Here is a 14989-nt window from a genome sequence, read left to right as displayed (position 1 = left end):
TGACAATTCCTCATTATTTATATATTTGTTTGTTTGTTTATCCTCCTAAAATATTTTAATGCAATATTACAAGTGGGTATCCTATTTTTCATCAACCTAATTGCTATCTTTTTCCTCAGCATTTTTACTCAGCATTTCTCCATGTCTCAGTCCGTTAGGGACATTTGTACAATTAGAACAAGAGTTCCACCGCCCTCACCGCATTGAACTGAATCCCCATTGAGATTCAGTTCATTTAACTTGCTGCGCCTTGGTTAAGGTGATTCTTTGAGTGTGACTTTCTGTGGGGTCACCTTGGTTAAGGTGAATATGTGGGTGTTTCTTCGTGTGGGGCCATCCGGCTGAGCCTTGGATAAGGTGAATCTGTGTGTGTGCTTGTGTTATGTCACCCAGCTTTCTGCCATGAGGCTCGAAGATTTAATATGGCAGAGAAACGATGGCTTGTGCTTTGCATCCAAACTTGGCTTCCTTTCTTCTCAGTGCCCAAGGCAGTGACCCATCCTGGATTAATCCATTCTCTCTTGTCTCCCTCTCTTTCTCCGTATTTATTTTTTCATCTCTGCCTCACCAGCGATCTTGCATTTACAGGTCCTCATCTTGCCCAGCACCACCTACAGTATTTTTTTATGCTTTGTGGTCTTACAGCGTTGAGCCCTATTTGAACCAGGTCCAGGTGCTATGTCAGTTAGCCAGCCAGGTCACGCCATCTGCCGATAAGGTGCAGCCATTATTTATAGAAGGGCAGACACCCAGAGCCATGAATGATTCACGGTGCAGTTTGACAAGGCCTCTTTGCACATGGAAGATGAAGAAACATTTCAAACTAATCCGTAACAGCAACAACCACCTAACCAACACCTGAAACAAGTGGGGCCCCATTTCCCCAAAGTCTTAGTTTTCAAAGAGAGTGTCTAAAGTGATACATCTACTTTTTCCAAGTTTCCCTAAGCCAATGAATGTTGCCAGCGGTTAATGCAACTTAAAGATTTAGAAACATTGCAGAGCTTATAAGATGCTTGTGCTTTGGTTTTGTAATAATCGACACTTCTGGTAATAGTGCGGCTTTGAGGCTGGTATGTGGAGCATTTCTGTTTTGTTTAGACTAAGGCCAGTAGTGCCACCTGGATGCTGGGTCCATGTGCACCCCTTTGCTGTGTTCAAGGTGTGTGTGTTTGGCAATATTTCTCCTGGGGTGTATTGCAGCCCAGAGCATCAGCACTGGTCCTGGGATGGAATTACACACACACACACACACACACACACACACACACACACACATATACATATATATATATATACACACACACACACACACACACACACACACACACACAGAGGAAAGGATTTCTGGGTTACCTGAGAGAGAGCGCTCTGGTTGCGTCCTGCACTCTCAGCTGTGTGCTGAGAGCTGAGCTTGCATTATTGATGCTTCTACCGCTCCATTACTAACACATGCTGGTCAGGTTACACACACCCATACACACACACATGCACACGTACACATACTCTGCATCATGCCTCTTTCTTATCACTGCTAACTATGTGCAGATAAAGTGGGTGTGTGTGTGTGTGTGTGTGTGTGTGTGTGTGTGTGTGTGTGTGTGTGTGTGTGAGAAAGAAAAGAGTTCTATCCAGTTACTTAAGATACTGGATTAAGCTACTGGAACCAGAGAGCCCATATTCTTATAGGAAGAGGTTCACAGGTCTATGTGCATGTATGTGTGCACAGACGGTAAAGCTTGTGTGTGTGAATTGAAGAATCGTGTGTGTGTGTGTGTGTGTGTGTGTGTGCACTTGAGCATGTGCCTGTGCTTGCAGAATCTGTATGTCTTCTGTCTGATTTGTGTGTGTGCAGCAGACTGTATGTGTATGATTGATTTGTGTGTGATTGTGTGTGCGGTTCATAGGTCCTGCTCAGATTGGATGGCCTCTCTCACAAAAGGCTGGGGCAGGTTATCTCTGTCACGCAACTCTTTCCACTGCTCCTCTTTTCTCTCCTCCTTTTCGCTCCTCCCTCTGTGCTCCGCAGAGTTAGCTTAGTATGGTCACGAGTGCTGTCCCCATTTCAGGTCCTATCAGCACAGGACCTGCAGTGTCTGCCCTTTCCTCTGCCTATACTGTGCCTCATATTCAGTTTTGAATACGTCTTAACATGCCTGATTAAAATTATGTTTTTATTAATACTGTTGAATGAGACACCTTAAACTGCTTGGTTTAAACTCTCCTTCATCACTCAGTGGAACAGTGAGACACTGGAGTGGTGATGGCTTGACTTGATTAGATTCAGCTACATAAAGGACAGTGTGGACAGTGTGCAACCAGAACAGAGAATATAAGGGGTTTCACTGCAGCAGATGCTGGGAAATGTGTTTGGTCATGATAGCGGGCAGTTTGATGTGTTCTGTGTTCCTATGCTCTGCAGGCAAAAGTACTCATGTCAAATTGTTTAATAATAAATACAGACAGTAGCTGAGAACATGGCACATATGCCTCGGTGGCAGCTCTGATGAGAGAATAAGTGCCCTTTAGGGAGCAAGGGCTCAGCATGGCCTTCTGCTTGCGTAACCATGGCACCTGGAGGCAGTGAGGGCCCATGTTTGTTTGTGGGCTGTTTGTGTGTGTGTGTGTGTGTGTGTGTGTGTGTGTGTGTGTGTGTGTGCTGTACTAGGCTGCTTTAATACATAGTGAGACACAGCAGAGTGTTCCAGATGTTTGACTCTCAGAGCTTCAAATATGTATGGCTGCTTAATCCTTACACTGTAGTGAGAGTCATCCAGCTGAGTTTAGATCAGAATAAATGCTCTCTGGAATCTGGCCATGCATCTCTCTCTCTCTCTCTCTCTCTCTCTCTCTCCATCCCTCTCTCTCTACCTCTTTCTTAAAAAGATATTCATCATTGATGTAACCTCCAATCTCAGACCATGAGTAGAAAATGAGGTCTGCAGTTGCAGTTAAATTTTTCTCTTTTAGTATTATCCACTGACTAGGACATTCCACAGAGGAATGTTTTAAACATTAATTTCCTTATATTACCATCTGTGGAATATTTTAGAACACTGTCAATCTCTCCCTCTTCCTCTCCCTCTTTCTCTCTCTATGTGTCTATATCTGTCTTTCTCTAGGTGTTCTGATCTTAAGTGTCCATTAGAGAAGTCCCTCTGCCTTACCTCTGTCTTGGAGGGCAGCTGCTCATGCACACGTACGGCACCATGGGTAGCTCCCCAGAGGTGCTCTCCTGGACTTCCTGCCCCAGTCTTCTGGTGGGCAAGCTCAAAGAGGAGCTCAAGCTCACCGTGGTTGGGGATGCCCTGAAGAAGACCAACCCCAACCCCTCCCCTTCCCCCCAAGCTCCGCCTCCTCCACCTCCCCCCCAGATCATCACTGACCTGGCCCCGCCCGCCGACCTCCCCATAGTCCCTCAGCAGCTGCAGGTGTTGAGCCATGCGGGTGGCGATGACGACTTGGTGCTGAGCGGCATGAGCCCACCCTGCACAGCCCTGAGTGAGGACTCCACCCGGGAGCAGGGCCACTTTGACAACAGTGTGTTGCAGCTCCAGGAGCACGAGGAGCCGAAGTCACCCGGCCCCTGCAACCAGGACGGGGGCAGCAGTGGTGGCAAGGAGGCCAACGAGGATGGGGGTTGCCCCATGGACCACGCTGACGAGACAACCACCCATCCCCAGCACCAGGACGACATCAAGCTGCAGTTCCAGAGAGCTGGCACGGGTGGAGGCGGATTCCTGGAAGGCTTGTTTGGCTGCTTGAGGCCCGTGTGGAATATTATAGGGAAGACCTACTCGACGGAGTACAAGCTCCAACAGCAAGGTGGGCAGTCCAGTTTTTAATCACTGTGCTCTTGGTCCATAGCTAGAGAAGGCTCTGAGTTTATGGGCAACCCCCAGACTATAGACACTTACACTAGCAATCTAGTGGTACTCTGGCACTCTCTAAAAAGCCACTTGTCTATAGCAAGTAAGTGGGTCAGATCTATCCCAATGTTGGGGTAGATTACACAGCTTTCAGGATCCTTTTATGCAGTTATGCAGTTTCCTTTGACAACCATGCAAACTAAACAAGAAAAAAATCATATCAGGACTAGAATGCACCAATTAACCTGCAGTTTTATTACTTTAACAAAACTAACCAAAGTCCGTATCAATACTTTCAGTTTAATTGGTTATGTCTTAATCTATTCATCTGTAGACATGTGGGAGGTTCCATTTGAGGAGATCTCGGAATTGCAGTGGTTGGGAAGTGGAGCCCAGGGTGCCGTATTCCTGGGAAAGTTCCGCTCTGAAGAAGTGGCCATCAAGAAGGTCCGGGAACAGAAAGAGACAGACATCAAACACCTTCGCAAGCTGAAGCATCCAAATATCATCGGCTTTAAGTACGAGGCAGTGTCCCTGTTTACCTATCCTCACTGTTCCTTGGATTTAGTCTTTCAGCGCTGACTCCTAATGGCATGTCTAAGAATCGTGTGTGTGTGTGTGTGTGTGTTTCTGTCCACAGGGGCGTGTGTACACAGGCTCCATGTTACTGTATAATAATGGAGTACTGTGCTCAGGGACAGCTGTACGAGGTTCTGCGGGCAGGACGGAAGGTCACACCGCGCCTCCTGGTTGACTGGGCCTCAGGCATTGCCAGTGGCATGAACTATCTGCACCTTCACAAGATCATTCACAGAGACCTCAAATCTCCGAAGTAAGCCACTCCACGCGCTCCTCCGAACAGTCAAACCCAGCAAGCTCCACTGCTTTTTTTTTTAAACATAAAACTAATATGGAAGAAAGCCATCAAAAAAGCATCCTTTATGACGAAGTCTGCAGTGCACTTTAGCGACATGGGAAGCAACTCAGTTGGGTTCACTTGTGGAAGACACAGGCAGATATCAAGAGTCTGATGATAATGATGCTTACCACAGTGTTTGAAACGAGTCTGAGCACAGCTGGGTTTCACTTAACTAATGTATATCGCCCTTTCCACTGATGGCCCGATGCCTCTTTTGTGTAACTGGGTCTACTAGAATGCATTTATAAGCAAATGCAGAACTGCTTTCTCCTCTCCACTTCTGCTTATCTTTTTAAGTTTATTTCAGCCAATCAGTGTGACTCATGTTCTTAGTTGTATCATGTTGGCCCTTTGTTCTAAATACTAAGAGATCATTCGTTTAAAAAGGCAAATGAAGGAATGAAGAATATTGAGTTGTGATGTTAGAGAATCTTGGAAATCTAAAATCAAAGGCACTTTTTCTTTATTACTCAAAGACAATTCATATGAACTATGTGAATTCTACATCTGTGCATTATGTCCAACTGGACTACAACCTTCAAATATGTCATTAGCAGTTCAGCACAGCTGTTGACCATATTCCACCTAATCCATTTCTGTCTCTCTAAAAGAAAAATACATGTAAAAATAAATATTAATATGAGTGAATGTCACTTTTTACATTTTTCAACTTTTTACATCTTTCAAATAAAGAAATCTATGGATTTAATTATGCATTCAGTTAAGGCTTTGATTAGACATTCATCACGAAATCATCAAAAATATCTAATTGACTTTACATTTAGTGCTGACACATGAATCTTTTCTCTCTCTCTCTGTACATAGTGTGCTAGTCACTCATAATGATGTTGTGAAGATATCCGACTTTGGGACCTCAAAAGAGCTAAGTGACAAGAGCACCAAGATGTCATTTGCTGGGACGGTGGCCTGGATGGCTCCGGAGGTGATCCGCAACGAGCCCGTGTCCGAGAAAGTAGACATCTGGTGAGCTTGCACACACGCACACACGCTGCCTGCTCCTCAGCTTCAGCCCCCGCTGTCCTGGAGAGGAGCTCACCATGGGAGATCTCAGCGAGCTGACACTCTGTGTTTATAATGAATTAATGTCAGAGGGTCCTTTTTGTGCCAGGAAGGCAGGGAAACTCTGACTCAGGTCCACATGTGTGTAACTACAGCCCTTGATGTGGAAATGTGCGCATCTGGTGTCTCTGTCTTCCCTGCAGGTCGTTCGGAGTGGTGTTATGGGAGCTGCTGACGGGGGAGATCCCCTATAAGGATGTGGACTCCTCCGCTATTATCTGGGGTGTGGGCAGTAACAGCCTGCACCTCCCTGTTCCCTCCACCTGTCCTGACGGCTTCAAGATCCTCATGAAGCAGGCATGGTGAGCGGCTCGCATGTTTCAGACATTGTGTTCTTCATCAGCTTTATGGGTTCGTGTAGATCTCTTGGGCTGTGTGTTCATGCCTGCCATGTGCTGTGCAGGCAAGGGAAACCCAGGAACAGGCCATCCTTCCGCCAGATCCTGCTGCACCTGGACATCGCCTCCGCAGATGTGCTGGGAGCTCCACAGGAGACTTACTTCAAATCTCAGGTGGGTTTTTGGGAATAGAAGAAGATTTTAGAAGATTTTAGAATGTATAACACACACACACACACACACACACACACACACACACATACATATATATAAGCTCATCCTCCAGAGCATCTACACTTAAAGAATGGCTCTACACTACCACCTGAAGTACAAGTTTGATTGCTGAGGTAAATGGTAAATGTCTGGGTGGCATTGGGTTAAACGCTTGCTTTTATGTGTGTGTGTGTTTACTTGTTTATTAGGCGGAGTGGAGAGAGGAAGTAAAGAAGCATTTTGAGAAAATTAAGAGTGAAGGCACATGTATACATCGACTAGATGAAGAACTCATACGGCGTAGGAGAGATGAACTCAGGTCAGTCACTGACCATAATTCCGCAAATAACTGGAGAATTATATGAATAGTATTATAGTATGAATATATTGAATAGTATGGCAAAGAACTCTGAAGCTGGAATGTGTGTGTCTCTCTCTCTCTTGCTCTCTTTCTCTCTCTCTCGCTCTCTCTCTCTCTCTATCTATCTCTCTCTATCTATCTCTATCTATATATATCACTACCACACACTCAGACATGCACTAGACATTCGTGAGCACTATGAGAGAAAGCTGGAGAGAGCCAATAACCTCTACATGGAGCTGAGTGCGATCATGCTGCAGCTGGAAGTGCGAGAGAAGGAACTCATGAAGTAAGCGCTGTGTTGAGACCCAACACATGTCTGTTTAAGGGGGGTTAGCTGCAAATCTCCAAGATCAGGGCCAATCACTTTAATTCCACATTGAATACTTTCAGTGGGGCGTCTGGGGCTGCAGTTCTAGAATGGCACCTCAGAGTCAGTTCCTTCAGATCTTCTCATGGTTCATTGGAAAATCAGTTCCTTCAGATCTTCTCATGCTGGGGAAATGTGCCGTTGGCTTCCTGTCCTACAGCTGGGCATCCCCAGAGAGCATAACTCTGTTTACCCACAGGAAGGTGGTGCACCTGCCCTGGCCCTCTCTCTCTTCTTACATACATAAAGAAATACAAATACTGGAGATATGTGAATTGAAAAATTGGTAATACAAGAGTTTGGCTGTATACCAGACTATTTGGTCAATTTTTTTCAGAACTACCCTGACATATACAGCTTTTTACCTAGACAAGTTAAAAATGTTGTGATGTTCGCCCTGTTTTCCTCAGAACAAACTAACATTGAAATGTAGGATGTTTAATAATAATAACTTGCCCCCAACATAATATCACGTCAAGTCATCCAACACAACCACTTTGAGATCTGTAAAAATGTTTATAACAGGGAAGCAATGAGCACGGTAAAACAAGATGGAGACTCAGCAGTCTCTTTACCACTTCACAGCTCACCCCAAATGTCTCCTTTGGTAGACAGCAATGTGAAGTTCGTAAATCCCTCAGCAAAACTCCGTCCACAGTCAATAATACCCCGGGGTAAGAGGAAAAAAAAATATCCTACTCCTTCAGGTGTATTTACACTGCGCAAAAGTGGAGGGGGAAGATGCGAACATTCCTCGAGTGAAGTCCCACAACCTGATGCTTCCATATGTTAAAACTCTCTCTTCTGGTTCCTGGGATTCCCCATTTCATTGTTAGTCCATTCGTGATCGTCCTGCCCACTGGGTGATCAGTCATCTGCTCCGCAAGGGACGGGCCCTGAATTCATGTACCTCACCCCCCCCCCCCCTTACAGGGTAGGCGCTCAAACGAAAACACGAGTAAAAAAACAAAAAGAGAAAAGGTTGATACATATGTACACATTATTTATCATATGTGATCGTTACAATGTAATTGAAAAATAGATCTTTACTCTCATTTGGGTATTATTGTCAGGTATGTGTTCAGATATCGAAGTATATAAACTCATTAAAACTGCTGGCCACTAAACTTTATATAAGAGTACCTCAGTTCATAAATTTCAGATATGAACTGCTGAGTTCCCAAGCCTAAGCCCCTTACACGCAGCCCTTCTAGCCCAAATGCATTTAGCTTGGGTCAGTAGCTACAAATAGATTGTGCTTTCATTAAATTTGAATTGGAAGCTGATTTTCAGGTTTTATGTACTCGATGCCCTATTCACATTTCTAACTCATTGTCTTGATGCAATGTGTGTGCTGGCTGAACAGAAGGGAGCAGGCTGTGGAGAAGAAATACCCCAGCACCTACAAACGCCACCTGGTGCGTCCCATCGTCAGGCCCCATGCTGTGGAGAAGCTCATCAAGAAGAAAGGCAGCATGAACCACAAACCCAGTGCACAGACTCCTAAAAGGTAACTCTGCTCGGCTCAGCGTTAACTAGTCAGGAATATCAGAGCTTGAGTCTCTGTGCCTCGGACTTATGCAGTGAATCCATGCAGTTTAAAATACTAAGAATATGTTAGACATTGAAAAATGGAGGTACTCATTAGTGTATTGACAGATAGTCTTTGATGTACCATCCTGCTCTTGCTGATGATCTCTTGCTTTGCTGTAGGCCTGACCTGCTGCGCTCCGATGGGATTCCCAGTGTGGAGGCACTCCCTGCCTCATCTCCTCTCTCCAGCAGCCCCAAGGTCTCCACTCCTCCAGGGAAGGCCCGCTATCGCAGCAAGCCCCGCCACCGGCGGGCCAACAGCAAGGGCAGCCACAGTGACTTCCCTGCAGTGCTGAAACCTGCCACTGGAACAGCGGAAGAGCAGCAGCCCCTTCAGCCCCAGCACCATCACTACCACCACCATCACCACCACCATCATCCACCTCTGCCTGAGGGCCCTCCCCTGCCCCTGCAGAGCCGGGAGATGGCCGTGGCCACCTGCGCCAGCAACCTGCGCTATTTCGGCCCTTCTGCTGCCCTGCGCAGCCCGCAGACAGACCACCTGCAGCGGCACGTGGCAGGCTCCAGCCCCGACCTCATCTCTACGGCTGTGGGCGCCAACCTGCGCCAGCACGTCCCCTCCACTGGACCAGGTGCCGGCCTGCTCTGCCCCTGCTGCCAGGCTCACCCATTCCCCGGCTGCCTCCGGTGCCAAGAGACAGCACCTGAGCCCGGCCACCAGGAGTTGCCCCACTACTCTCTGCCCAGCGCACGAGAGAGCTCAACAGCCATGGCACCATGCCCCAGAGAGCTGGCCTCAGATGGGGAGGCCCAAGTGAAGGAGAAGCAATTGGAGGGGGGCTCACCACGGAGCAGCCTCCCCAGTGGACTTCCACGCACCCTCAGACCTCTCAGTAAGGTAGGCCAGATCCCTGGGAGATCTGTGGGAGAATAGGGTTTTTCCATTGGGAATATGTTGGAAAGTTATCTAGCTTAGGCAAGTGTGTGTGTATGAAGGAGTGTGTGATAACAGTCTGTATGTCCTTGTCAGGTTGGGGATGACTCATCAGAAGAAGAGGAGGGAGAGGTTGACAGTGAAGTGGAGTTTCCACGGAGACAGAGGTAAAAGATTGCTCTGTTTATTAATGATTGACAGTCAGTTTGCCATTTTTTCATACATATTGTACTGAGAGTGCACTCTATGATAAAGCGAGTGCAGTTCATTTTTCCTTAAATATTTATTCGTAGTAAATAATATATTGTATTTAGTAAAATATTGAAATATGTAGTATGTCAGTACTAGGTTTTTATGGGATTTGGGATATTTTTTTAATTGAATTTTTTTTCCCAATTCAAGTGGTGTATTTAATAATGTTTTATGAGATATTTACATTTATGGCAATTATGTCTGAATATAACTTCAGCAATTGAGGGTTAAGGGCCTTCCTTAGTGGCCCAACAGTAGCAACTTGGAAATGGTGGAGCTTGAAATGACAACCTTGTGATTACAAGCTGAGTGTCCACTGAGCTACCACTGCCCCATATGCTTGACTATTTTTACGAAGCATGTATGCTAGCATGCAATTCACTCTCTCGCACACATTTAGTAGGCAGAGGCTACTAGTTGTTAGATCACTGTATAAGTTATAGAGTGGTGCTCCACATCATTGGCACTCAGTGTCCATGTTCTAAAATATGTAACGATATGAGTCGGATGTGGCATATCTCCTGTAGGCCACACCGGTGCATGAGCAGCTTCCAGTCGTACTCCACATTCAGCTCGGAGAACCTGTCCGTGTCGGACGGCGAGGAGGGCAACACAAGTGAGCACTCACACAGCGGCCCGCTGGACGTGCTCAGCGCCAGCCAAGAGGAACACCTGGACGAGCTGCTCTCACACACGCCTGACATCCCCATCGACATCTCCACGCAGTCCGACGGCCTGTCAGACAAGGAGTGCGCTGTGCGCCGGGTCAAGACCCAGATCTCCCTGGGCAAGCTGTGTGCCGACGAGCACAGCTACGAGGTGAGCGGCCACACCCCAGGATGCTCTCTGTAGCATGCCACAAAGTCCCCGTGGTGTGTGTGTGTGTGTGTGTGTGTGTGTGTGTGTGTGTGTGTGTGTGTGTGTGTGTGTCACTTAATGGATGGAAATGTAGTCTGAGGTAAAGTACACTGAAGTGTCTGTCTTTTTATGTTTGATAGTTTGTGACCATGCTCTTCATCTATATCTTTCACATTCTTTTCCTCACTCGTTTCTCATTTGTTCTCTGTCAGAATCCACGGCACTTTGGGGATTCGGACTGTGACTCCTCAGAGGCAGAGTGTTCGGATGCCACCATCAGGAACAAGCAGCCCTGCGCTCCCTCTTCCTGGTGAGCTCCTCCCATAACCCCACCTCTGGGAGGAAACCACCGCAATAACTGGAGCCTGCTGTCATCAACATCCCATATTCCATTCTATGCCCGCCCTCTGGATGCAAGCTCCTCATTCGAGTAACCTCAGGCACCTCTGGACTGACAATGTAGCTAGTTCATAATTTATTTTTCTGCATTTGGGGAACAAAAAAATAATAATTAATCAGGAACAGTAGATTTTAGCCAAGAGAAAAAGGACAAAATTCAGCAGGGTAAAAGCTCTGTGCAGTGTATCAGGTTGGAATGTTCCAGAATTAAAGGAAAGATCTTATTACCAGGGGCACGGAAATACAAGGAGCATTGGGAATTGGGAAATGTTTGCATACGTGTGTGCGGGCTTGTGTGTCTATGCCCTGATAACATCAGATCTCTATAGCGAGTATCATTCCTTGATGGGACCGGTTGGTTACCCTATAAAAAACAAAGGACCCTCTAGTTGAGTTCAAGCAGCCAGCTCTGTCCTTCTGGCAAAGATTAGCTAGCTGATACCTGACAAATTTTGAGTTTACAGAAATGACGCCCTGCCCTCTGTTGGGATAGCAGGGTAACTACAGTTTGAGCACCAGCATGAATCTCCCACGCCCTTTCGTCTTTGAATCTGTTTCATCTCCGACACCACGGACCCCCGCGGAGCCGTCCCAGCATGCTCGCTTGGCATGCCATCGGAAAGGGCAGTCCAAGCTCTGCTGCAGTGTTGTCCGCGGGGCCATGTCCAGAAGCTCTGAAGAAGAACACGCGTTTAAAACGGCAGCAGGCGACCTCCACTGATGCGCAGTGGAACTGGAGTGGGGAAAAAAAGCTCAAGAGAAACCCGACATTTTATAAGTGTCGAAATTGGAGCAAACCATTTCCAGCTTCCCTTTCACCTCAGGACTGTGCTCTGAAAAGGGTTAGCTAACAGACTGGAGGAGTATCCCAACGCTTTGCTTTTGACCGGTGACGACCGTACTGGGCGCCACAGGAAAAGCCCTGTACTTAGGCTTAACGAACATCTCCCCTCTCCTCTCATTTTTATCGGTAGATAAAGTCATGTAGTTGATGTGAAGATGCAGCAGCCCCCTAAATCCTCCCTCAGGACTCACTGCGTTGTGTGTCTACGGTTTTGTCCGGTTCCGTTTGTGTTCGCGTGTGAAGTGAAACCGCATGTGTTCGTGGCCGAGGAGAATGAAGCCCCGGCATACCGGATGCACTTTGCTGTTTCTTGAAAGGTTACGACTGAATCAGCAATAATGCAGATTCCCGCTCAGGCTTTCAGGAGATTCCCGCTTAGCAGGACTGTCTAGCTGGCTGGACAGATGCGCGGGCGAGTCGTAGTGAAACAAGATAGTTATCGTAAAGCCACTTTTTAAAAGGCCTCTATTTTTGAAACTTTGAGTTGAGCTGAATCTTTAGTTTTATTTTATTTTTTAAGGAAAAGGCATTTGATAGTTTGATGCTCAGGTTTTGTTAAATGCACAGTGCAATTCTTCTCTTCAGTGTGATAGCAACCAGTCTCCGCTAGAGGGAGGCAAATCGGTCTGTTGTGTTTCTGTGATAGAACTGGCCACATTCCTTTTTATACAAGAATATACCGAGCAAGTAACCTTTATTAGGCTTGTTAGGTGCTGTAGTCATTTAGACTTCCTCCTAAAACCCATCTATTTTACACTTCTATTTAAGGGATGCTGCATCTTTTACCGTTACTACTATATTGTGTTCATTTTAGCTTTGTGTGTTTTTGGGGTGTGTCTGTCTTTGTGTAATTGTGTAGACAGGATGGGCTTTAAGCAGAAGAAGTCATGTTTGACTTTTTATTCATAAGAGATGGCAAATTAGAGAAACTGTGAAGGACATTATTTGTTTCCAGTCTTTCTTTGGAAGAAAACGGGGGGTCATATGTTAGTCTTCTCACTGAAGCTCTGCTGTTGGAAGCAGTCGCTGCACAGACACAATAGCAGCAAAAGAACAAAGTGGAACTAAGGCTTAAACTCTGGACTTTTCAAAACTTCTCCTATTTATTCTGTTTGAGAACAGCCAGCCATTACTATTTTATGTTTGTATTCTCTGACCAGCATGGTTTGAAGTGGATCAAAATGATCCTCTGGTGTGAATGAATTGGACCTTGGATGCCGTTTGTAGTATGTAACTAGTGAGCCAGGACAAGTTATGGAGACACACCAACCTCATTTTTCTTGTTTACGTGTTTAAAAGTCTTCTGTGTTTTTAATCAACAGAAATCAACCGAGATGTTGTGAGTGAATTACAATGTCTTTTCAGCTGCAAAACCATAACAGTTCCTGTAAAGTATGATTATTTGTTGTGTTAATTTAAAGTTATTTAATTGAATTTTCCTACCTTTTGTAGCTGGTCTACATAATCATTTAATTAATTTATTTTGGATTACTAGCAAGCTTAGAAACAAAATGTTAGTTTTCCTAATCATTTGGAATTTTTTGTTTTCATATCATTACTAACTTGTGAAGTATATGTTTAGGGAGAGTAGTCAGTCTTCAGGGAATACTCCGAGCGTATTCCATGTGAATGACTGACTGACTTTGATAGAACTAGATGTGGAAAGAGCCAGACATATACATTATAAGATATAATTATGTATCAGTCTCCATCACTGGCTAAATTGCATGATCCTGTGTATTGGATCTGACGGTTGTTTAAACTGATATTCTTCTCCACCTAAGAAAAAACTTTGCATACTGGTCTTGGTAATGGAGATTACAGCATTACTACCTGGCTACTTGGACCAGGACTAAATTGTGAGTTCAAGCATTGTTATCCCGCTGTCATCTTACAACCTGAAGTCTCTTCCAGCACCCAGCAGACTCCTGCTGCCAGTCATTAGCAGAACAAGCTTAATTAGTAGATGAGAGTTCTATTAACATTATTAATTTTTGGATAACAGGTAACTGCTTGGTGATTGACTTGCACAAACTTGGATATTTTGCTCATGCTGTTTAGTGACTCTTACAGTCTGCTAATGATCAGTCCAGTTACTACCACAAGGGCCGTCTTATTGGTCAGTCAGCCCAACTACCGTCACCTTAGGTTGAATAAAGATGGAAAGTAGTTTCTCAGTGTGGATTCTGGCATACCGTTAGTATTACCTGATGCAAATTGGATTCTGACAAAAAATTACTTGATGGTTTTAATATTTAAACCAAGGAAATGTGTAATGGAAATGAAAGGTTCGGTCAGACTTTAGCCAACTTTATCACCATTTTCTGTATTTTTCTGTCTCTCTCTCTCTCTCTTATTCACAGACATAATACATTTATGTCATTCATCCCCACACATTTTTCATAATTGATTTTCAGCTAATGCATAAACAGTTATTTTGTTATAACTATTTTTGTGCAGGATATGTTAAATTATGGGGTATTTATTTTTCTCCTCCAGTATGTTTCTTACTCATGTCCCATCTTCCCTATCTTGAATGGCATTATGATCAACCAATCTGGTTTCCTGTATTAGCCTGTGTACAGTGCAATGGGAGCAGAAAGGAATAAAATCAAAGCAAACAACTGCATGGAATAAAATGCTGATGTACTGTACCGAAATCTGTTGCTTCCATTTGTTGTGTTTGGTATGAAACGACTCATTTCATCAATAAGAAATCATGTTGCCAGCATGCAGAGTCAGTTTAAGCCCTGATGAGGGGAATTCCTGAGCCAGGTTCACAAACTTTACTGCTCTGCTAATAAGTTATAAACTACTTAAGTGTTTCAGAGGGAATTACTATTTACCTTAGCTTGGCTGTTTTTTCCTCTAAATTAACGTTTTATTGTTTTTTTTTTAAATTTAATTATTTATTTTTGTGTTACACCAAAAGTACTCTTCAGCTGTAAAATACTTTGTTATTCTTACAGATCTACAGAAGGCATTTCACAGATCTAAT

The 14989-nt window shown here is 45.0% G+C and overlaps 1 protein-coding gene across 6 annotated transcripts in view; it reads left to right on the top strand.

The window, feature by feature from the left end:
* Positions 1 to 14645, top strand: part of map3k13 (mitogen-activated protein kinase kinase kinase 13) — a 32101-nt gene extending 17456 nt beyond the window's left edge. For 5 of the 6 annotated variants that reach the window (XM_027010885.3, XM_081713093.1, XM_035523711.2 and 2 more), the window contains 13 exons: positions 3123 to 3825; positions 4204 to 4387; positions 4510 to 4701; positions 5614 to 5772; positions 6012 to 6170; positions 6272 to 6380; positions 6629 to 6738; positions 6953 to 7069; positions 8517 to 8660; positions 8864 to 9602; positions 9735 to 9805; positions 10418 to 10709; positions 10961 to 14645. In XM_027010885.3, the coding sequence (XP_026866686.2) occupies positions 3192 to 3825; positions 4204 to 4387; positions 4510 to 4701; positions 5614 to 5772; positions 6012 to 6170; positions 6272 to 6380; positions 6629 to 6738; positions 6953 to 7069; positions 8517 to 8660; positions 8864 to 9602; positions 9735 to 9805; positions 10418 to 10709; positions 10961 to 11062 (3012 nt within the window). In that variant the 5' untranslated portion in view covers positions 3123 to 3191 and the 3' untranslated portion in view covers positions 11063 to 14645. The remainder of the gene's footprint in view (positions 1 to 3122; positions 3826 to 4203; positions 4388 to 4509; positions 4702 to 5613; positions 5773 to 6011; positions 6171 to 6271; positions 6381 to 6628; positions 6739 to 6952; positions 7070 to 8516; positions 8661 to 8863; positions 9603 to 9734; positions 9806 to 10417; positions 10710 to 10960) is intronic. The other variant, XM_081713094.1, reaches the window with a different exon arrangement.
* Positions 14646 to 14989: the final 344 nt, after the last annotated feature.

Source organism: Electrophorus electricus, chromosome 4 (assembly GCF_041902795.1).
Source record: "Electrophorus electricus isolate QZ-2024a chromosome 4, ASM4190279v1, whole genome shotgun sequence".
NCBI lineage: Eukaryota > Metazoa > Chordata > Actinopteri > Gymnotiformes > Gymnotidae > Electrophorus > Electrophorus electricus.
Note: the sequence above shows the minus strand (reverse complement) of the source record. Positions and strands in the feature narration are given on the sequence as shown.